At 34.9% G+C, this 24,889-nt stretch overlaps 1 protein-coding gene across 3 annotated transcripts in view; it reads right to left on the bottom strand.

The window, feature by feature from the left end:
* LOC129949693 (CUGBP Elav-like family member 2) overlaps window positions 1-24,889 on the bottom strand; it is a 374,661-nt gene that overhangs the window by 335,115 nt on the left and 14,657 nt on the right. For all 3 annotated transcript variants that reach the window (XM_056061290.1, XM_056061291.1, XM_056061292.1), the window contains exon 2: window positions 6,069-6,490. In XM_056061290.1, the coding sequence (XP_055917265.1) occupies window positions 6,069-6,490 (422 nt within the window). The remainder of the gene's footprint in view (window positions 1-6,068; window positions 6,491-24,889) is intronic.

The following is a 24,889-nucleotide window of genomic DNA, read 5'->3' as shown; positions in this document are numbered from 1 at the left end:
TTCATAAGACTTGTATTAACAGGAGAAAGAAAAGCTACTATTTCCATGGAAAATTATTTTAATTTGTCGATTTGAAAATTTCGACATTTCTCTATGTTTTAAGGTCCATAGAATGTAATTCAAAATCCCGTACTTTCTCAAGAACAAGTAGATATCGACTTCAAATAAATTTATGTTTGCAAAAAATAACATCAAGAGACACACAAGAGACTTTAAAAAAAAATTTAGTTTGTGTACAAAAAATTATATAATCCCAAAACAATTGTATGCATCAAATAATAACGTTTTTGACATCTGCTAAAATTTTTAGAATAATAGAAGTGGCATCCTTTTTTTTGAAAAATAGACACCTAAAATTTTTTGAAAATTTTGTTTGACTCAAATATTTTGCCAACAATTAAATTCCAATAGAATTTTTTTTTGAACAAAAACGAAAACGTACAAAAACGACTGAAAACTGATAAAAAAATATGTTTAAAATTTTGATGTTAATATTTTTTTTTTAACTTTTGTAATCATCAACACGAATGTAAATTTATCAATTCAGGTCACATTCCAGACTCCATTTAAGTTTTGGTGTAGAAGAAAAATCTATAGCAAAACTCTTCTCTTAGGATAATGAACATTGATAATTTTCCTGGATGTTAGAGTTAGAACCCTGTGACTATTTTCCATTAAGTGATTAGTTAAAAAGTAAACCCAAGCCCATATTAAGGCCTATCGTCAAATTGAAGAGCCTCTCTGTTCTTAAAAGAATAATTATTTGAAATTGTTTGGCCTAAATTCAATGTACAATATTCTAGTCTATGCACTTTGTTTTAAAAAACTTTTTAAAATGGAACCAACGACATGTGAAATAACTTGAAACAAAAAATAAAATAAAAAAACTGTCAAAATATAATTTTGAACACACACCAATGCAAAGTTTCAAGCCTTTAATGGCTGCTACTGCAAGAATTTAAACCATAACTGCAGTTTTTAGACCAATCTTGAATTCGGTTGAAAATTAGTGAAAGTTTTAAGAAATAATATTAGAGCAGAATTGATTGAGTCACTCACAGATATGTTTGTATATGCAATAAAAGACTTCAGTACACAGAACGCGTTTAAAAGACACGTTAACATTATTTTAACGCAACTCTTTTAATGCCAAGTTAGATAACATCCAAAAGAATGATGATGTGGAAGAGTTTTAAGTTTTTAAATTCTCCAAAATATTGACCAGTTTGTATGAAAAACTAATTGTATTAACTTTTGATTGTAAAAGAATGCAATCTTGCGGAATTAAATCTTTTATAACTTAAATATATAGATGCATTCATTGAATTCACGTTAAGAATGGGACTACAAAATTTTGCAATCAGCAATTATTTCACTTCAAAAAAACTACAATCATTTGACTGCACGGATTCAAGCCATCATGGTATCTTTGAATTTACTTGAAATTCTTTTCATTCACTTGAAGTCTTTGCACTCAAGTTCAATCCCACTACACACTTTTCAAAATGTTAGTTGTTCTCCTGCTGTCTGACATGACACTCAAAATTGGGGTGTGAGGTATATGGGTCACATAGAATTTTTTTTCCAGTAAAATTTTAGTTATGAGTGTCAAGACTTCAAGTGAATGCAAGGACTTAAAATGAATCCATTGACTTTGAGTGAAGTGAATACAAAGAATGTCTCAAACGATTGCAATCAATTGATTGCAGTAAAATGTTTGGAGAAAAAATGATTGCAGCCTTTTTAAGGTCGAATGATTGGTGATTGCAAAATTTTAAGTCCCAATCTTTAAGTGAAACAAAGGAATGCAATCTTTAAATTGAATTCTATAAATGATTCTTAATGAATGTATTTACAAAAGATTGCATTCTCTTACAAGCCTGATATACATCCTTAATAAATGAGGCAAAATATAATCATTTTTGTTTGTCCTGCAAAGCAAAGGTAAAGAGTAAAGAAGCTTTATGTGTTCCAAATCGGTTCGAGCATTTGCATGCCATTTTCATAAAGCTTTACAAACAGCACCTGTATTGACTAAAAGAAGAAGAGGAAAGTCCTTTAAAAACTGGAAAAGACAAATTTATAAACAAAAAAAGAGGCTGGGATGCGACACACACTAATAACTTCCCATCCCGTCTGTCGAAAATCTCGCTGAAAAGTTTTAAAGTTTTAAAAATTAATAACAATATTTTGCATATGATGAAATAGTTTGATATCAAAATATATTTTTGCTAACGAGACTTTTTAGTCATTCACCATTCCTTTTTCTTATATAAACAAATACAAATTAGATGAATAAAATTGATTTTAAGTCGATATCTTCTATTGTGCACTTGATCTCGAGAACCGAGCTTCATTTTTTCCAAATGTTCGTACTTTTTTTTTTTTATTTAATTTTTTTTTTTATGGAAAAACGAACTGTTTGAATTTTATCAAAAATTCACTGAATAACGAAAACAATATTTATGCGAAACGAAAGAACTTTGAAACCAATATTTTTAATTTTTGAAGAGGCATTTGCGTCGAAAATCAAATTTTACGAACTCTTAAAAATGCTTTTTTTAGGTTTTTATTTTTTGTTAAAAAACTTTCAATTCGATTTTTCAAAAAATTTTATCGAATGTTTAATACAATATTTCTCATAACATAAAATTAGATCTAAATAAAAATCTCAAATTTTTGAAAAGATATTTAAGTCGAAAATTAATTTTTACCTAGTTTTGTTAACTATTTTTTAGGTTTTTAATTTTTTGTACAAAAACTGTCAATTCGATTTTTCTCAAAATAGTACTCAATTTTGGCGAGAATGTTTTTTAAGAAATGAAATTAATTTGAAGCCAATATCTAAAAGTTTCAAAAAGTTATTTGAGTCAAAAATCAATTTTTACTAACCTTTATTAATTTTTGTTTAGGTTTTTATTTTTTGTAAAAAATTGTCTCAAAATTTTACCGAATGTTGAAAATATTTTTTCTTATGAGCGAAGATTCGTTGGAAGCCATAACCTTAAATTTTTGAAAAGATATTTGTGTCGAAAATCAATTTTTACCAACTTTTGTTAAAATTTCTTTTAAGTTGTTATTGTTTTGTAAAAAAGCTGTGAATTTAAATTTTTTCTCAAAATGTTACTGAATGTTAAGAACAATATTTTTTATAGGTAAAAATTAGTTGCGAGCCAACTCTCAAATTTTTGAAAAGCTGTTTGAGCAGAAATTAAATTTATTACCAACTTTGAGTATTGTTTTTTGAGGTTTCTATTTTTTATAAAAAAAACGTTCTTTTCGTTGCACAAAATTAATTTGGAGATAAAATCCTTCTTTATTTGTAAAATTTTCAAGGTGCCTCATTTTTTTTTCAGTGTTTTGTATTTATAAAAAACCGTTGTTTGGATTTTTTTTAAAGATATATTTTTTTGGTATCACGTTAAAATATACACTGAGTTACAAAAAAAGTGGCGCAGTCATACTTTTTGATGTGTCTCACAGACTTTCGATCCGTAAGGGAGAGAGTTGTGAATGCTTAAACGGTGACGAGGCAATTAGTGGAGAGTACCAAGACTCACGTCCAGCACAAGCGACGTCAGATGGAATTTGCTCATTTTTACGGAGATTGGACCGAGACCGACTGGGGTAGAGTTTTTTTCACTGATGTCTGCGCTCACCAGATAAACCTAGCAAAGTGTGGAGACGATCAGGTGAAAGATAATCTTCGGAAACGGTTGATCAGTGCGAACATTTCTGTGGAGATTCCGTCATGGTGTGGGCGGGAATTTTCATACACGGAAAAACCGATTTGTGCATCGTGGAAGGATCTGTAAACTCCAGTTACTACATCAACAACATTTTGGAGAAATGGTTCCATTCGCACCATTTATTGCATACAATTTCTTGCTGATGCAGGACAATGCTAGACCACACGTTGCTGGTGCGTTATCGACTACTTACAAGAAGTGGACATTGATTTAGTGGCTTGAGCTGCAATGAGCCCTGATATGAATCCCATCGAACCCGCCCTTCAGAAACACTCAATGGGCTGAGATCTGCCCTAGTGGAGGAATGGGTAAATTTGGACAATACCAGCGTAACAAACCTTATCCAAGGTATGCCCAGGCGAATTAAAGCTTTATTAGATGTTCGTAGAGGCAATACCGACTATTGAAGAAACAAGGATTAGTTTTTAAAAAAAGAGGCTGGGATGCGACCCACACTGATAACTTCCCATCCCGTCTGTCGATTTGTCTTGCTTAAAAGTTTGTCTATATGTACTCGTATCAATTTTACCAAATTTGCGTACTATTTTTTGTAGATTTTATTTTTTATGAAAAAACTTTATGAAAATTACTGAACATTAAAAACAATATTTTCTGTGAAATAAAATAAGTTTGAAGCCAATATTTTTAATTTTTGAAAAGCTATTTGAACCGAAAGTAAATTTTTACCAAGTTTTAGTATTGTTTTTTTTTTAGAGTTTTATTTTTTGTAAAAAAAACTTTCAATTAGAATTATTTAAAAATTATACCGAATGTTGAAAACAGTATTTCTTATATGATAAAATTAGTTTGAAGCCAATATTTCAAAGTTTTGAAAAGATATTTGAGTCGAAAATCAATTTTTACCAACATTTTTTATAATTACTGAATGTTGACAACAATATTTTTTGAAAGATAAAAGTAAATTCAAGCCAATATCTAAAAGTTTTGAAAAGATATTTGAGTCGAAAATGAATTTTTACCAACTTTTATTAATTTTTTTTTAGGTTTTTATTTTTTGTAAAAAAACTGTAAATTCGATTTTTTTCAAAATTTTATCGAATGTTGAAAACAATATTTGTTATAATATTAAATAAGTTTGAAGCCTAAATTTCAAGTTTTTTAAAAGATATTTGAATCGATATTACATTTTTACCAACTTTGAGTTATGTTTTTCTTAGATTTTTATTTTTTATAAAAAAAACTGTCAATTCTATTTTTCTCAAAATATTGTCAGATTTCAAAAACATTGTTCTCCGTTGCACAAAATTGTTTTGGAGATGAAATTATATTTTAGTCGTTAAATTTTGGAGGTGACAAATTTTTTTTTCAGTTTTTTTGATTTATAAAAAAACCGTTAGATAGATTTTTTTCAAAAAATATACTTCTTTGAGATCACGTTAAAGTTTATTATATAAAATTTAATTCAAGTCTCTAACGTTTTTTGTTCGTAAGATATTTAGGGTTAACCAAAATTTTCACCTTTTTTTTAAACTGCTATGGTAAAAAAACCACCCACGCAATTTTCTTGAGAGCCCTTTCTGCATCTTTCTGCCTTATTATCTGTACAACAAAATTTATTTGAAATCGACATCTCGTCTGGTTCTTGAGCTATGGACGACAAAAAAAACGACACGCACAGACATCTTTCTAAAAATCTTTTATTTCGACTCTAGGAACCTCGAAACGTCGAGAAATGTCAAAATTTTCAATTTGACAAATCGGACCCATTACAATAACTTCCTATGGAAAGTTAATAAATGCCGCTGTTGTTTCGTAATATCCTGGCACTAAAAAATGCAAAGTAAACGAATACAGTATTATAAATAATCTATACTTTAGATGCTAAAGACCATATTTTCGAGAGTTTTCAGCACAAATTCTAAATAAACATTAAAAATCAAAACTTTCGAATGTTTTTAGTAACTCGTTCGATATGTTAACGCATTCTAAGGAGAAGTTATTATCAACAATTCTTGCTTGTCAGTGTTAACGAAAGTTAAACCATAACAGTTTTGGTTTTTAAATGACTCATAAACATTTTTTAAAAACACAATTTTTAACCATTTCTACAAATTTACAACCGAAGTTATGGATGTTATCCCTTCAGATGAACCAATTCCTTACTGAGATCAATTTATATAACATACCATAGAAGTGAAATATTATAGCTTTTAGAAACTTAATACTCCTTAAGGCTCCCTATTATAGATAAAGTGGTTTCCAAACCGCACAAAACCCATATCCCAAAACTATTAGGACACATTTTTGAAGCAGTTTCAATATAATTAAGTTTAAAGTGTGAAAATAATTCAAACTCACCTCTACTTTGTGTTGTCAGCTTATCCCGCAAAACATTAATCGTATGAACCCGTCCATATTCTTCGAACATTTTCTTCAATTGAACTTCATCCATTGTCTTTGGTATTTGACCAACAAACATTTTAATATTATCCGGGTCAGGTTGATCCTTTTCGAATTCATCATTTTCATCCCTTAAAGCTATTTCCATAGAAATTGCTTCAGTTATGGTGTTCGATGATTGAGATATATTATTTTCACCAATACTATTTCCACCAGTGGTGCTACTGGCACCACTAATGCCAATACCACCGCCGCCGCCATTTACAACTTGTTCTAGGCTATTATTGTTATTGTTGCTGTTGGTGGTTTCATTAATTGTGGTGGTAATGGTTGTTTCTGGTTCCGTTTTAATCACCGGATTTGCTGTTGGCAGTAATTCACTGGAATAAAAATTCAATATTTGTAATCACAAGAAAATATCTAAAAGCTTAAAAAATGTTTGAAAATTTCAGGAAAAAAACCGTACGTAAGTTGCTTCAAAGCTTAGAAAATAATCAACGAGATTGGTTTTCACTGAAAATGTACTCTCAATCAAAACTTTCTCCTTAAAACCAATGGAAGATTTCCTGTTTTCTTTTCTCAGAAAATCGGATTTCGAATTTCAAGGACCCACACGCAACAACCATCCAAAGCGGATGATGATGCTGCAATTCTTGATAATAAATTGACAAAAACAACATTTTCACCATCAAACAATGTTCGATATTGGTATTGGACGAGTATTGGTATTAAATTCTTGGTAATTTGTCATCAGAATTACATTACGCCTACTTAGCTATATTAAGGATACTCATTGTCGTCGTCACGCATGTTGAACAGAGGACAGACGACTACCTATGTACAGCTAAGCCAGCCACTCCTAGACCAAATATTTGTCTTTTTCATCAGTGAAACATGAAGTTTCAATAAAAACACGCATCATACCTAAATAATTTATTATTGTGTTATCAAATTGATCCTATAAATACTGAAGCTATACAAATAAAACAAAAACAACAACAACAACAAAAAAGAGAAACAAAACAAAACCAGGACTAACAACAAAAACAAAAAAATCCATCGTTAATAACTTCATTCGTCATATACTCTTGTAGGAACCTTTGAGTATGTTAGGTCTCATCATTGTCGTTGAGGGCATTGTCGTCATTGTCGTCCTCATCATCGTCATTATATCGGCGTTGACAATTTTGTTTTATTTTTGTATTCGTCATCATTATTGTTTGTTGTGTAATTTCAAAGAGAAGAACCCCATAGAACAAAAACAGAGGGAACCTTATAGAAGGTTGTTATACATTGGTTCAAAGATGATATCTCTGGGAAGCTTATATACTCTAGATGGCATAACAGACATTGACAGAATCAGCGGCAGTACATTCCCATCGCCCTTTTAGAGGTAGAAGAATATCCTAGTAGAACATGAATTTTCTCATTGTGATACACAATAACAAGCTCCTTCAGGATGTCGATGTCAAAACTTAGAGAGGGGAGGTTAATTCAAAGGTTGTTGGGTATATCAGTTGGGATGTTTTGTAAGAGTTTCGATTCTCAAAACAAGGACTCACTTGTACTCGTATACGTTATCTCAAAACACATCAATGATGAAGAGACAAAAAGGGAAATCAATGATGTTTACAATAAAAGACACAAAATAAATAAAAATAAGTACTTGAAGAAGGCTTTGAACTTTAGTTTTATATATTTTGAACAGAGTATCTTAAAAAGATGAATGACGAAGGGAAAGAAATGTGGGAGAGAAAGATGGGTTAAATCACTCGGGCTCATAACTCTTTTGTAACAGTGACACACATCGGTGGTTCTTTCAGTTACTTGTGTTTTAAACAACAGTAAAAAGAAGATTTTTCAACTTGCAAATTTATTCCTTTTCCTTGCAATGTTGGAACTCTTGTTGCAACTAATGATAAGTATAGGCAGACTTATAGACAAATTTAGAGCATCATTGACTTGGGGAGGTCAACAACTTTTATATCTGGAATTTTTTCATGATTTTTTTTAGTTTTATTTATGTATTTATATTGGGAAAAGGTCTAGGTAGGTAGAAATGGCGATCTCAAGGCAACCTAGCCTAAGATCCAATTAGCGCTGTAGTGCGCCGTTTTGATACCAAAAACTCGTTTGACCTGTGATAGAAAGGGATAGATTTATAGAGAAGCTTAATAGCGATTATGTAAGAGCCATTTTGTCGCATTGAGAAAAAAGATTAGGTCTCTAATCTTTGTCTCAGATAGCTCATCAAGTTCGTCAAAAAAGGCTTTTTCAAAGTATTTCATTCTATAGTGTTTTCCAAATCAGGACATTTGCAGAGGAAATGGATTATCGTTTCACTTTCTCTTTGGTCACTACAACTACGGCAAAAGGTGTTGTAGGAGATACCCAACTTCTCCGCATGAACTCCTATAGGAGAAAATAGTTTGTACGGGTTTTATTAAAGGTGGGCCATATCTTCCTAGATATAATGCAGTTGGGTAAATTGCTCCACCTTCGGTTTGATTCAGTTTGGTAGATAGAAAAGATTTTACCCTTCATAGCACCAAGAGGAATGTTAACCATTTCCGTAAGTGAGCTATGAAGGGCAGATATTTGCCTGGCTAGCTCGTCAGCCCGTTCATTTTACACGATACCACTATGGCCCGGAACCCAAATTTGGGTGACACCGAGGTTAATATTCAGACTCGCAAGCTCATCGCGACATTGCTGGACCAATTTATATGAGGATATGGCCGAGTTAATGGCTTTGACATCTGCCTGACTGTCTGTAAAGATAGCCACATTTCGGTTTTGGTTTGGGCTTTGTTTAAGTATCTTACATGCCTCCCTTATTGCCTGCAGTTCAGCCTGAAAAACGCTAACAAAGTCAGAAAAGATCCCAGAACCAACTCCGCACTCCATCTTTGAGCCGTCAGTAAAGATGGTTGTGTCGAAACCTATCGACACGATGTCATCCTTCCAATCTTCTCTGGATGGGAAAATAACCTTAAAACCCTTACTAAGGCTCAAAGTAGGAGTGCAGTAGTAAGTGCCTACCGAGATAATATCTGAGGGAATCAATTTCGTTGTGTTGCTGTGACCATAAGGTTTTGACAACCAGCTGTTTGATTCTTTCAGCCTAATAGCGCTGCAGGAAACTATGTATTTAATAAAAAGGTCGATTGGTAGAAAATCCAAAATAACGTTTAAGGCGTCCGTTGGGCAAGTACGCATGGCGCCTGTGGTGCCCACGCAAGCTATTCTCTGAGCCTTCTTTAACTTATCTATATTATAGGCTTTGCTAAGAGCAGGCCACCACACAATCAAACCATATGTTAAGATTGGACGTACTACGGCTGTGTACGTCCATAAAATCATCTTAGACTGAAGTCCCCACTTTTTGCGAAAGTGTTGCTGCAGGCGTAGAAGGCAACACAGGCCTTCTTAACCCGTACTTAAATATGTAGTTTCCAGTTTAGTTTACGGTCGAGTATAACTCCCAAATATTTTGCACTGAAAGACAATGATAGGATTTGACCGTTGAATCGAGGTAGCGTGAAGGGCGGTACTTTAGTTTTGGTGGAAAAGAGCAACAGTTCAGTTTTACTTTGGTTAACAAGTCCACAACTCGTGGCGGAGCTGTTAATTTTCTTCAAACCTGACTCCGGGATTTCACTAATCACAGAGGTGTACTTTCTTGACACCAATAGCACCAAATCATCCGCGTAGGCTACCGCCTTCACTCTACATCTCTCTAATTTAACTAGAATTGTATCCATGACCAGAAGCCATAGAAGAGGCGAAAGGACACCACCCTGGGGTGTTCCCCTACTCACGTGTTTTGTTGCGATTGTATTGCCTAGAGTGCCTCGAATCTTCCTACCACTGAGCATGGAAATAATCCGTTTTCGAATGAAGTCTTCTACACCGAACTTAACGAGTGATCCTTCTATGGATTCGGTTAGGACGTTGTTAAAAGCACCTTCTATGTCTAGGAAGGTGGCAAGAGTAAATTCTTTATAATGGATTGTTTGTTCTACAGTACGCACTACCTCATGAAGGGCAGCCTCCGTACATTTGACCTTAAGATAAGCATGCTGAGAGCTTTCGAGAGGTTGTCCAACAAGGATTTTTCTAATATGGTAATCAAGAATGCGCTCCAAGGTTTTAAGCACAAAAGATGATAAGCTTATTGGTCTGAAATCATTCGTGACCTCGCCTACCCACTTTCGGGATAAAAACTTCTTTGACCTGTCTCCACGACATGCACTGTGGTTTCAAGCGATTCGGGGTTATCACTCTCGCAACCCGGAAAGTGCGTTTTAATCAGTAGCTCAAGAGATTCGGCTGGAGAGGCTGTCCAGGTTCTATCAGGCCTTGCAGAGTCCTTTATGTCTTCCATTGATTGACAGTATTCTCTTCAGCTTTGTCTTTTGGCTGATGACAGCGCTTACTTTAAAAAGGTCTAGGTGGACAAAGATATGAATCAGAATAAACCGTTTTTAAAACCTTCGAATCTACATATTTTTAACCACTTATTATGTACATATCGTAGTCGTTCTATGAAAACTCCTTAAGTCCATTTTCCACAAAAATGAAATAAATACGCTAAATTCATGCAATTGACAAAATTTATATTTCTACAAAACTCCTTAAGCTTAACGATGCACCATTTTTAAATTATAAAGAATTCAAACTCCCAAAATCTATTAATTTGCATGTTGATTTCAAGCTTTTAATTCAAATATCTCAAAACACAACAAATGGACTTAGGTAGTTTTAATAGAACGACGACGATATTATTCTTGGTTTAAAGCTAGAAACGGTTTTCATGTACAATTTGTATGGCTTGGACAAACCTAAGAAATAAATATTGACAAGGAAAATACAATACCATTAATTCTTCATTTTATGAAAGCTCTGTAGGCTCAAGATTTTGGACTACACGAATAAGGGAGAAGGGTTAAGTTTAATTTTTTAAGTGAAAACCAATTTAAAAACAAAACTCATAACAAAGGTGTACAAGTTTAGTGCTTAGATTTCGAAATCATGTCTCAGAATTATCAATTATATTTTTTGTTTGTAATTCTGACGGACGAAGGGTTTTTTTCTTTTTATTAAAAAGTTCAACAATAATATATTATGTTCCAACATTTATAATATGTTATTTGGTTCATACTAAATAAACAAGGAATTTCAACTTATTTCATATAGAGATTCCAAAGATGAGTCTTCCTGTTTAAAATTAAAGTATAGGAAACGAAAAACTTGGAAATTAAACAACCAAAATGATATTGAAGAATTCGAATTGAGGAGAATATCGCAGCCGTATATCGGCCATTGTAAGTGATGATCGTGAATTGTCGATTAGGTGTAGTTTGCAGGAATTAGGCCTCCCCTTTTCCCTTATACATGGAAAGGATTTTGGTAAGAGAATTGAAGCGTATATAACTTGCCTAAGGTCCTCTTTGAAGTAGAAAGCATTCGGAAGCATTGCAAGAGCTACCTATTGTACGAATACAAATCATTCAATTGGAAGGCAAGTTCGGTAAACAATTTAATTCACTTTTGGGTAAGGTCAATTGGCAGCCTAAATTGTGCAATTTAACGTCTCTGGACTGTTTTTATGGAGCATTCCCGAAGCTTATGTCCCTAAAAAAAAGAGGCTGGGATGTGCGTACTATTTTTTGTAGATTTTATTTTTTATGAAAAAAGGACTTTTGGATTTTTAAATAAAAATTACTGAATATCGAAAACAATATTTTCTGTGAAATAAAATAAGTTTGAAGCCAATATTTTTAATTTTTGAAAAGCTATTTGAGTCGAAAGTAAAGTTTTACCAGTTTTGGTATTGTTTTTTTTTTTTTTTTTTAACTGTCAATTCTATTTTTTCAAATGTTAAAAACAATATTTCTTATAAGAAAAAATTATTTTGATTTTTTTGATTTCAAATTTTTGAAAAGATATTTGAGTCGAAAATAAATTTTTACCAACTTTTGTTAAATTTTGTTTAGGTTTACTAATTTTTTGTACAAAATCTGTCAATTCGATTTTTTTTCAAAATTTTACTGAATATTAACAACAATATTTTTTGAAAGATTAAAGATAGTTGAAAGCCAATATCTCAAAATTTTTAAAAGATATTTGAGTCGAAAATAAATTTTTACCAACTTTTATACATTTTTTTCTTAGGTTTTTATTTTTTGTAAAAAAGCTGCCAATTCGATTTTTCTCAACATTTTTCAGAATGTTGAAAACAATATTTCTTAAAGAAAAAATAGATTTTGAAGCCTTAATTTCAAGTTTTTGAAAAGACATACGAATCGATATTTAATTTATACCAACTTTGAGTAATTTTGTTTTAGATTTTTATTTTTTATAAAAAAAAACTGTCAATTCGATTTTTTTCAAAATTTTATCAGATGTCAAAAACATTATTATTCGTTGCACATCTTTTTAAAAATCTTTAATTTCGACTCTAGGCACCTTTAAACGTCGAGAAATGTCAAAATTTTCAATTTGACAAATCGGACCCATTACAATCTATGGGCAGTTTATAAACGTAAAATTGAGTTTCTTGATAGTGACTCAAGGTTTTCAGTTAATTAATAAATTGTAATTTTTTCTTAAGCTTCATTAATAATGGCAATTAGGTTCAACGTTTACGAAACTTATTTGTTACACATTTAGTTATCCTGAAAACCTCCAGAGGGATTTGCATGAAAACAGCAGTTTTAAGTAAGATTTTGAGAGAAGTAAATTTGATAAAACATTTAAAAAAGGCTTAAGTGATGTAAATGCTAATAAAAAGTGAAATTTGCTTTTAGTTTTGACAACTCGCGTACGTGTTCTGTTTCGTGACATTGTCAAAAGTCTTCAAATTATAAATCATTATTCATTTAACAAAAAATATTTCATAAAAAAGTTCATCGTTTAATCGACTTACTGAGGCCATTCGGGCTATTGTCACTAAATTTCTCACAAAATTTAAATTTTTGGAAATTGAACTATCGACAACCTTACTAAGAAAGTGAACTGAGAAAAATGTCGGGGCTAAAGCTATGAGCTTATGTTACTCCACTACGTGTTAAAATTTTGCGAAAGAATTTAGGCATGACGCCTTTCAGGATACAAATGTTACAAGAATTGAAGTAGAGAGACCTATCAAACGCCAAATTTTATGAATGAGTTCTAGAAAAGTTGGCCGAAGATCAACTGTTTTTATCGAATAATTTTGTTAATCGTCAAAGCTCTTTTCTGATTAAATGGACACGTGAACAAGCAAAACTGCCGTGTTTGGAGTGAAAAGCAGTCAAAAACATTGCAAGAGGTAGAAATGCTTCCAGAAAAAGTCATTGTTTTCTGACAGTAATGGTCTGGCGGAATCAATGTGGTGTATTTCTTCAAAGATGATGTGAACCTCGACGTTTCCGTGAATAGTTAGTGCCATCGTTCTATGATACCATCTGTTTTTTTTGCACGAAGTAATAAAACTTGACTTGCATGATATGTGATTTCAAAAACGCCCACACCCGCATGCAAACGGATTGACTACGAAGCGAGTTTGATGAACCAGTTTATTTTACTATTACAACACCTTTTGCCGTAGCTGTAGTGACCGAAGGGAAAGTGAAACGATAATCCATTTCCTCTGCAAATATCCTGTTTTGGCAAACACTAGAATGAAATACTGTGAAATAAAAGCATTCTTTCAAGAACTTGATGAGCTATCTGAGACAAAGATTAGAGACCTAATCTTTTTTCTCAATGTGACAAAATGGCTCTTACATAATCGCTATGAAGCTTCTCTATCAATCTATCCCTTTCAATCAAAGGTCAAACTAGTTTTTGGTATCAAAACGGCGCACTACAGCGCTAATTGGATCTCAGGCTAGGTTGCCTTGAGATCGCCATTTCTACCTACCTTTGAATTGGTAAAAAACGTCGGACTCGAGATTTTAGTCAAACATGACATTAAGATGGAAGAGAAATAGTAATAAGTGAGTCCTAAAAATCCACTCATCTGTCTGCTCCCAAAAGCGTAAACTATTGGGTAGATTGAAACTAAGGCTTGAAACCGATTTTTTAATTATTCTCTAAAGACTAAAAATGGTATAAGTTCACATAGAATTTTTTTTGTCAAAAACCAAAAATGTTCTATAAAGTTTGTTCTTAATTTGGCTCCTTTCAATACAAAAAAATATATTTTTGTATTGCTTCAGAAGGGTCATTTTATCTTTAAGTTTTTTCAAGAACTAATGAAGCTATTTCAATTATTTTAGTGTGAATGAGAGACAACTCTAAACCATTCCTGTGTGCGGGTAATATTATTAGGGATGGAGGGTTCCAACTGTTTTAAGCTGAATTAGCACGACTTATTTAAAAAAAAAGCTTTTTTCATGAAAATCTGTCAATTAACTATACTAAACTATATTTCAAATACTCAGAAACGACAGTTAAAGATTTTGGTTTAAGCACCATGATTTTCGGTCGGTGTGAATAAAAACGAGTAGTTCAAGTAAATACTTGAACATATCAAAATAACAAGTAAACGCCAACATTGAAGTTATTAAAACGAGTATTTACTCTTACTCGCGAGTAAACACTTAAGAGGCTAGTAAAACCCGTAAAATGCCAATTTTGGTGTGAATAAACGAAAGTAAATATTCGTCTATTCGCAAGTCAACCCGACCCCAGACTTGCAGTCTTACCTGTACAAGAAAGATGGCTTCATTTATGAACCTGCGTGGTGTTAAACGTTATAGAGACCGGTATGATATAAGTTCCGATCTATTTAGGGACTATTACCTTTTGAGACCGAAAATGTATGTTTTCTCACTTCGTACTTTCTAGATAAAAACACTGATGCAAGGGATGGAGGAAAAAGATGGACATTTTGATACGTTAGTGATCCAGGATTCCAAAGCAGTGTTGCCAGTAAATGATGCGTAGTCTATGTGGCGCTACAAGTATTTAATCGCCTTTTTTGTGATTTCAGTTGTCTCGCGAGTAAATACTTGCTAGTATACCCTCGGGTTGACGAGTACACGGTTACAAGTAAACTTGACGCTTTATTCACATCGGTTTACTTGGACTTTAAATACTCGTTACACTTTACTTGTAAGTAAATACTCGTCATACTGGTGTTTATTCACATCCTCCAGTATAATAAACTAAATCAATTACTAAAGTTTTAAGAAGAATATTATATTTACATAAAAATTCACTTAATAAAAGACTCGTCAATAGCATTCGATTTGAAAATAATAGAATACTTATGGGGTAAGATTGAAAGAAAGTCCAGAGCAAAACTAAGGGCATCTTATGGTTTCTAATAAAAACAAATTGATAGTATTCCATAGCAGTGCCCTGGCTATGACATTAAAATTGTCTTAAGAGATTTTAATGCCAAGCTAGGAAGAGAAGACATCTTTGGTGGCATAGTCGGGAGATACAGCCTAGACGACACTACCTCCGACAACGGATTCAGGCTGGTCGATTTCGCTGCGGGGCGAGACGTTCTGGTAGCTAGCACGCAGTTCACGCATCTTAATATCCACAAGGGGACATGGAAATCTTCTGATCAATCAACCGTCAACCAGATTGACCACATTGCGATCGACGCACGACACTTCTCCAGTATCCAGGATATCCGAACAACATTGACTCGGACCACTACCTCGTTGTAGCCAAGGTACGGCTACGGATATCCCGATCCAAGCCAAAACAAGGAAGTACTGTGAGAAGATTCGACGTTAGAAGGCTACAATCGCAAGAGACTGCCATGTCCTTTTCCGATCGAGTCTCTAATAACCTCTTAAGGAGTCCTATGCTGTCTGCATTAAGCAATGAAAACCAGTTACAACATTGCCTTCCAGCCATCAGAGATGCCACCTCTGAAGTGCTAGGTTTTACACGGCCACCACGGTTTTACGACGAATGCCGGCAAGGGCACGCAGCGAAACAAGACGCATACAAAACGGCGCTGCACAAAAGGACTAGAGCTGCTCGCAAACTCTACGAGCAAAAGAGGAGAGAGGAACACCGTCTTCTTAGATGAAAAAAAAGAGAGCATGAGAAGCGCGCGATCGAGGAGATAGAGGGATGTCACAACAGGAATGATATTCGTAAATTTTACCAAAAGGTAAAAAACCTCCCAAAGTTACCAGATACGAACCGAAGCATGTAAAGACGATCAGAGAACATCGAAGTAGAATCGCAGTCGATGCTGAGAATATGGAAAGATCACTTCTCCAAATTATATAACGGCGACGCAGATCAACAATTCCGCCTACCCGACCTTGACGAAGTGAAGATAGCTATATCTAAACTTAAGTCAAACAAAGCTGCTGGAGCTGACGGCATTTCTAACAAACAATTCAAAGCAGCAGGCGATGACTTGGTACTGAGCATGCACCAACTCATCTGCAAAATATGGTCGGAAGAAAGCATGACCGATGAGTGGAATCTCAGCATAGTGTGCCCGATACATAAGGATGGAGACCCTCTTAATTGCGCAAACTACAGAGGAATCAGTCTCCTTAACATTGCGTATAATATCCTCTCTGCCGTATTATGTGAACGTCTGAAGCCATTCGTCAACAATCTGATTGATCCTTATCAGTGTGGCTTCAGACCAGGAAAGTCCACTATCGACCAAATATTCACTCTACGGCAGATCTTGGAGCTTCAAATCGATACCCACCATCTCTTTATCGATTTTAAAGCCGCAAATGACAGCATCTATAGGGAAGAGCTCTACCGAGCAATGTCTAGTTTTGGCATCCCTGTCAATCTTATCTGTTTGTGCAGAATGACGAGGAAAATGCACGCTGCTCTATCAAGGTCGGAAAAGATCTTATCGATGCATTTGATGTCAAAAAAGGTTTTAGACAAGGCGATGCACTGTCATGCGACTTCTTCAACATCGTTCTGGAAAAAAATTTGCAAAACTCAACCGTCAACACTAGAGGCACAATCTTCCAAAGGTCCATCCAATTACTCGGATACGCAGATGATATTGACATAATTGGAAGATCAAAGCGTGATGTCAGTGGAGCGTTTTTGAGCATTGCGACGGAAGCGAAGAAGATGGGTTTAGTGGTCATTGAGGCGAAGACCAAGTATATGCTGTCATCAAAAAAGGACACTGAACGATGACGTCTTGGACAAAACTTCACCAAAGACAGCTATAACTTTGAGTTAGTTAAGGACTTTTTCTAACTAGGCACCGCTATTAACACAGAAAACGACACCAGCGCTGAAATTAAACGAAGAATAACTCTTGCAAATCGCTGCTTCTTTGGACTAAGAGGATATTAAGAAGTAAAGTCCTCTCTCGAGCATCTAATATCACCATCAATAAGACACTCATCATACCGGTTCTCATTTATGGCGCTGGGGCCTGGACCCTGTCAAAGAAAGATGATAGCGTCTTAGGATGCTTCGAGAGAAAATTCCTTCGGGTGATTTTTGGTCCCGTACGCATAGATGGAGAATGGAGGAGAAGATATAACGACGAACTGTACGGGCTGTACAGAGACTCTGACCTAGTTAGCAGAATTAAAATTCAACGGCTTAGATGGCTAGGTCATGTAGAGTGAATGGATATCAACGCTCCAGCCCGGAAGGTCTTTGAATCCAATCCCGAGGGACGGCGCAGTAGAGGAAGACCGCGACTCAGGTGGCGCACCCAGGTGGGAGAGGACCTCAACCAACATGGCGTGCGAAACTGGAGACAGCTAGCTAGGGACCGAGCTGGCTGGAGAAGTATGTTGGTTGTTGCCCTGGTCCGCCCCGGACTGTAGCGCCACCTTTTGTAAGTAAGTAAGTAAGTATTCCACACTTTTCAAGGTATGTGATAGTGGTTAAGATGCGACTTAGATACCAAAAATAAAGTTGTAACGACCATTTGTTTAAGGTTAACCAGAAAAATTTTAAATGAAAAAACTCTATTACAAAAATATCAATGCAAAATAGTGACATTTTTAATAATTATTTAATTTTAGTTAACTTTAAAGTTTCAACTTGATACTTTTTCCTTAAGATATGGAGAGATAATAGAATGTGCAAAGGAAGATCGTTTCTATTATTATGTTTTTCAATACTGTAACTGATACTAATGATCAATACTGTAATTAAATAATTCATTCTTGAACGAATATAAAATTTAATTAATAATAAATTAAATACAATTTTATTTCTCAAATAAAAGTTTCAATCATATAACAATAAATTAACACTCAGTTAAAAATACATGAACAAAAGAACTAGGGTCTGTTGACTTACGGTACCCGTGACAAAAAAAAATGTACTTTAAGTTTTAAAAATAAAATGTTTATTTTTAAAATCAACACATTTTCTCTCATTGTTGTTTCCTGAGTCTAGATATTTCTTTATAAAATTATCTATTAAATTATTCTTCAAAATCAAGATGTTATCTCGAAACCTATTTGTTTTTAACTCATTATAATTTGTTAACAGTATATTTTTATATGATAAATCAAAATGATTATAAATATTCGTTAATAATAATTTGATTTAAAATCTAACTAAATAAAATTGTTATTTATCGGAACAAAAATTATATAAATAATTGTGAAATAAAAAACAAAATTGGAACACTCTAAATCATATGATTTTTTGGTTTTATGTGATATCTGTGCAAATACCTTAAAAATAATAGTGTCGAAATTATGACAAGTTATAACATTGCTTATATTGTCGATATTATTAATTTATTGCACTGCTCTTTTGACTAAATACCTTCATTCTTTTTGAGTTGTTGAAAATAGATCACGTGTATTACTGCCACGTTTCTGTTTCCAAAAAGGACGGTACCAACATGAAAGTCAATATTGACAGTAAACAATTTAGCGACAATCCTATTTGTGACGTTAATGGTCATTTTGAATATTTTCTCCTAATAATAAAACCACCTTTCAGTAACATAATAAAAACTTTTGCTTATAGCAATTTTGAAACCCATAAATCATTTAATCAACAAAAACTAGACCTAAATAAATGACTTCCATTAAAATCGATATACCTATCAGTAAGTTAGAAAGAGATAGAAAGAGATACCGAAAAAATCTCCTTAATTACTAACCCTAGAAAAAAATTACAACATTTGACGAAATACCTGCCTCCTTTTGACGAAATAAAACCAAAATCCTAATACCGATGACATTACCTTAATGACCATATTGATGGCTTCCAGACACATAACTCTTATATAGCCTCCCTCTCTGATTGTGGCAACAACTTAGCCCATATACGAGTACAGTTAAGTTCAAAAATAAAAACTAAATACAAAATCATATCAATGTCATGCTTGTGTCATTAAGTAAAAGTCTTTCAATTCGATTAGGGCTTTGGAATTCACATACCTATAAGACAGAAAGAAAAACGCCCCTGCATTGCTGAAATCAAAACCCCATCAAGACCTTACACACACACACAAACAGTGAAGAAGAGATAAAGGTGGCCTAATAAAATTCCTTTTTCGGATCCCAATCAACCATCAGTCATCAAACGAAATACAATCAAAAGATAATGGACAAAAACTTTCTCTCCATATCTCTGACCTTCATTTGGGGGTTTCAATTGAATTTTCGTCTTTATTTCTTGAGAGTATTGGAGACTGTCTAATGGGTCTCTCCGGCACTCATCACTAAAGTAACGCTATCCATAGCATATTCATGCAAGCTTAAAAATTTAAGTAATTACATTTTATCGGGTTCGATATGTTATCCTGATGAGACTTGTGGAATCGGAGTCTAAGGAAGGACGGAAAAAACACGTAAGGACGATATCGGTATACCTTCCTTTATCATTTTTGTCTGAAACACACAAAAAAACCGCATCACACAGTGAATATCCAAAGGAACAGAAGTTATTCTGTTGATATGTAAAAAATGTTTGTGTGATGTTTAACACATACATCTACCTACACACTGTTATACCGTATAGTATATAGATCTGATCCTGATGAAAGTGGATAAGAATCCCATTGACTGAAAATGTGTAATCAGTGAGCATCAACCCCCTTTTGTGGCACAAAGTACCCCCCGTTGAGAGGTAAATTAAAATGGTAGACCCATAAAACATTCGCTGCTGTGTGTACTGTCTGCTGTGCTGTAATAAAGTTCAGCTTCAGGCTTCCAGACTTCATCCTTTCGCTCTCTATGCGCCTATAGATATTGTAAGCTATATCAAATAAATCCAAATCAATACTCATCAAATTATCTCCCATGAAGTTTACAATATCTAAAATAACCGTATAGCAGGGTGGATGGCGTTGGCAACGGTATGGCTGCGAGAAGTAGGGAAAACGACTGAACCAAATGACCAAATGAGACTTGCCCGCTTTACCACATTTTTGGGAACACATATGTGTAACTATAGGTACAGTGTCTGCGGAATTCATGCCGTGAGAGCAGCTGGCGTAAGGACTGTGGATTTTTTTATTTTAATTGTTCCAAATTGATGTGTTTTGGTGAATTTCACAAGTCTTGTATTTTGCAAGAAATAATATCAGACCAATATTAAAAGGATTTCCAATAAGAGATTTCATTTTTAATAGCATGCTATTTGGCCAACTGTCACTTTTAAAGCTATAATTTACACCATTAGTAAGACTACACGCTTCAACAATAAAATGAAGTCCATCAAGGTCAGCGTGGTCAGAGCGTGGTGATTGGTTAATAGTTCGTAATGTGAACAATCGAAACTATATGCGTCCCTTAAGAACATCTGAGAATATATGTTCTGTATAAGTTTTCCGGTTCCTCGTCAATCTTACAAATGAGGCTTCCAAAAAACAACCCTACACCGTATTTTACATTATAAGACTTAAAAAAAAAAATATGTGCAGCAAGAGTCCTTTGAGAACTAGGGCCTAGTGACTAACCACTCCCAAACAATTGTGTGTACGATAAAATCTGTCAGGGATGAAAGAGACCTACAGTTTTGCGAAAGCACTTTTAATGACAAGAATTACTCTTGGAGGATTCGTCACAAGAGGCAGTACCCTTGCAAAAACTTTAGATGGCACAGGCAGGGATTAAACCCAAATCCTCTGGCATGATAGTCCTACGCACTAGATATCATGCAACAGGTACTACAGTTCATAAAGCTTGACGACTTTTATTTTTTAAGCTTGTAACGTCCCATACAAGCAACGAGGCATTAGCAATTCGGCAAGAAAAGTTTTTTGAATCATGTCCGTGTTATTGGCAATCTTTTAGTAACATTTTAGCCGGTATCTTACGAATAAATGTTTCAATGTTGGCTTCCAGTGCTCCAATCAATGTGGGCTTATTGCTATAGACAGAAAGACTTAACAAAACTTTACAAAAATTAGCCCAAAGGCTTCGAATCACACGATTTAAGCTGTCACTTGAGAGGTCCCAAACTTGAAATAAACTGTTCATTTAACTTTCTTCTCAATTGAACCTTGTGGCATGTGGCAACATCTTGGTAAAAGCACATATTATGCAAGTCAAGCTCTTCTTTTTTTCACAACTTCTTTGAAGAAATACGTCCCCATAAAGGTGCTAGCCAATAACCAACACCAAAAATCGACTTTTTCTGAATGGTTCTGGTTGTGCATGAAGACTTACAGAGGCCCAGTTTCTGTGAACTTAGCCAAATCAATAATTTACGATCATCACTAACACTATCCGATACAGCTGCGATATGTTTGTAATTCCAACTCCATCCAAGCGTATTGGTGATTTAACGTCCAGGAATATTTATTTGGTGTAAAATTTAGTACCAATAGCGTCATCAGTAGGTCGATAAAACTGACCATAAAATCAAAAAAGCGTGCAATGATCTTCCTTAACCGATCCCACCTGTTTGACATAATTCATACCAAACACAAACCGTGCGTAATGTTTCAAAACGAGTTTTGCCAAAAGCTTAGTTTAGGTGCCCCTAAAGTACGGGGAGGACCTGGGTCTTAACCAACATTGTTGTATCCAGCCAGCCCGGTCCCTAGAATGAGAACCGGTATGATAAGTGTCTTAAAGATGGTGATTTTAGATGCTCGAGAGAGAACTTTACTTCTCAATTGCCTTCTAAGTCCAAAGAAGCAGCGATTTGCATCTTCTTTGATTTCAGCGCTGGTGTTGTTGCTTCTGTTTATAGTGGTGCCTAGGTAGACATAGTCCTTAACTACCTCGAAGTTATAGCTATCCATGGTGACGGTTTGTCCAAGACGTCATCGTACAGTGTCCTTTTTTGATGACAGCATATACTTGGTCTTGCTCTCATTGACCACTTAACCCATCTTCTTCGCTTCCGTCGCAAAGCTCAAAAACGCTCCACTGACATCACGCTTTGATCTTCCAATTATGTCAATATCATCTGCGTATCCGAGTAATTGGATGGATCTTTGGAAGATTGTGACTCTAGTGTTGACGGTTGAGTTTTGAACAACTCTTTCCAGAACGATGTTGAAGAAGTCGCATGACAGTGCATCGCCTTGTCTAAAACCTTTTTTGACATCAAATGCATCGGTAAGATCTTTTCCGACCTTGATAGAGCAGCGTGCATTCTCCATCGTCATTCTGCACAAACAGATAAGTTTGACAGGGATGCCAAAACTAGACATTGCTCGGCAGAGCTCTTCCCTATAGATGCTGTCATACGCGGCTTTAAAATCGATAAAGAGATGGTGGGTATCGATTTGAAGCTCCTGGGTTTTTTCCAAGATCTGCCGTAGTGTGAATATTTGGTCGATAGTGGACTTTCCTGGTCTGAAGCCACACTGATAAGGACCAATCAGGTTGTTGACGAACGGCTTCAGACGTTCATATAATTCGGCAGAGAGGATCTTGTATGCAATGTTAAGAAGACTGATGCTTCTGTAGTTGGCGCATTTTAGAGGGTCTCCTTTTTTATGTATTGGGCAAACTATTCTGAAATTTTACTCATAGGGCATGCTTTCTTCCGACCATATTTTGCAGATGAGTTGGTGCATGCTCAGTACCAAGTCATCGCCTGCTGCTTTGAATAGTTCGGCAGCGATGCCGTCAGCTCCATCAGCTTATTTTGACTTAAGGATAGATATAGCTATCTTCAATTCTTCAAGGTCGGGTAAGCGGAATTGTTGATCTGCGTCGCCGAGGTTAAGTGGTTCTATCTCCCTTACAAAGGAATTCGGTTCGCCATCGCCGTTATATAATTTGGAGAAGTTATCTTTTCATATTCTCAGCATCAACTGCGGTTCTACTACGATGATCCCCTGATCGTCTTTACAGGCATCGGTTCGTGGCTGGTACCCTTGGGAGGTTTTTTTACCTATTGGTAAAATTTACGAACCTCATTCCTGTTGTGACATCCCTCTATCTCATGGATCGCGCGCTTCTCATGCTCTCTTTTTTTCCATCTAAGAAGCCGGTGTTCCTCTCTCCTCTTCTGCTCGTAGAGCTCGCGAGCAGCTCTAGTCCTTTTGTGCAGTGCCGTTTTGTATGCCTCTTGTGCCGCTGTGTGTGCTTGCCGGCATTCGTCGTCAAACCAGGGCACTTCAGAGGCGGCATCTCTGATGGCTGCAAGGCAATGTTGCCACTGGTTTTCAATGCTTAATGCAGGCAACTTATGACTCCTTAAGAGGTTATTAGAGACTCGATCGGAAAAGACATGGCAGTCTCTTGCGAATGTAGCCGTCTAACGTCGAATCTTCTCACAGTACTTCCTTGTTTTGGCTTGGATCGGGATATCCGTAGCCGTACCTTGGCTACAACGAGGTAGTGGTCCGAGTCAATGTTGGCCTCTCAGAATGTTCGGATATCCTGGATACTGGAGAAGTGTCGTGCGTCGATCGCAATGTGGTCAATCTGGTTGACGGTTGATTGATCAGGAGATTTCCATGCCCCCTTGTGGATATAAGATGCGTGAACTGCGTACTAGCTACAAGAACGTCTCGCCCCGCAGCAAAATCGACCAACCTGAATCCGTTGTCGGAGGTGGTGTCGTGCAGGCTGTATCTCCCGATTACGCCACAAAAGATGTCTTTTCTTCGTAGCGTGGCATTAAAATCTCCTAAGACAATTTTAGTGGCATAGCCAGGGCACTGCTCATATGTCTTGTTGAAGAGCTCGAAGAATATATCTTTGGTGTACTCATCTTTTTCGTCTGTTGGGGCTATATTTTGCAAATGAGTTGGTGCATGCTCGTTTCCAAGTCATCGCTTTTCCATCGTGTTGCCAAAAAATAAAATACTCTATTTAATTATTAAAATTAAAGAATATTATAATTCCAGAAGTTCAAAAAAAAAAATGTTCTATTGAAATTCTCCTCAATATTGTAGAAAAAAAATTGCAAAATTTTCATAGGAACGCATTTATGCAGGTTCTCATACATCAAACACAAAAATTACAAACACGACTAAAAGGATGTTGGAAGCCCAAAATAGCCCAAAGGCTTCACATTTCAAACTAACACTGCAGGTCATAAGGATAAGTTCATAGTTATATCAATGCTAAAAGTTAATCTTGTTTATTTATTTAAATTAATATTCATTCTCAACAATCCATCAGCTCAATCGTGTGTCAAAAACAAACTTGAATGATAATAATTTAAACTTTTAAACCCAAAAAATATAACCTAGTTTATAAGATAATAAAAAACACGACCTATAAAAATGTTTGAAAGTGTGTAAACGAAAAACAATGTAATACTTGAACATCCCCATCCTCATCCATGCTTATCCATCTATTCTTTTTATTTTGAAAATTAATTAGTGTCGCAAGGATGTCGATCTGGATAACGCCTGAGAGGCCACAACC

Source organism: Eupeodes corollae, chromosome 3 (assembly GCF_945859685.1).
Source record: "Eupeodes corollae chromosome 3, idEupCoro1.1, whole genome shotgun sequence".
Taxonomy (NCBI): Eukaryota; Metazoa; Arthropoda; class Insecta; order Diptera; family Syrphidae; genus Eupeodes; species Eupeodes corollae.
Note: the sequence above shows the minus strand (reverse complement) of the source record. Positions and strands in the feature narration are given on the sequence as shown.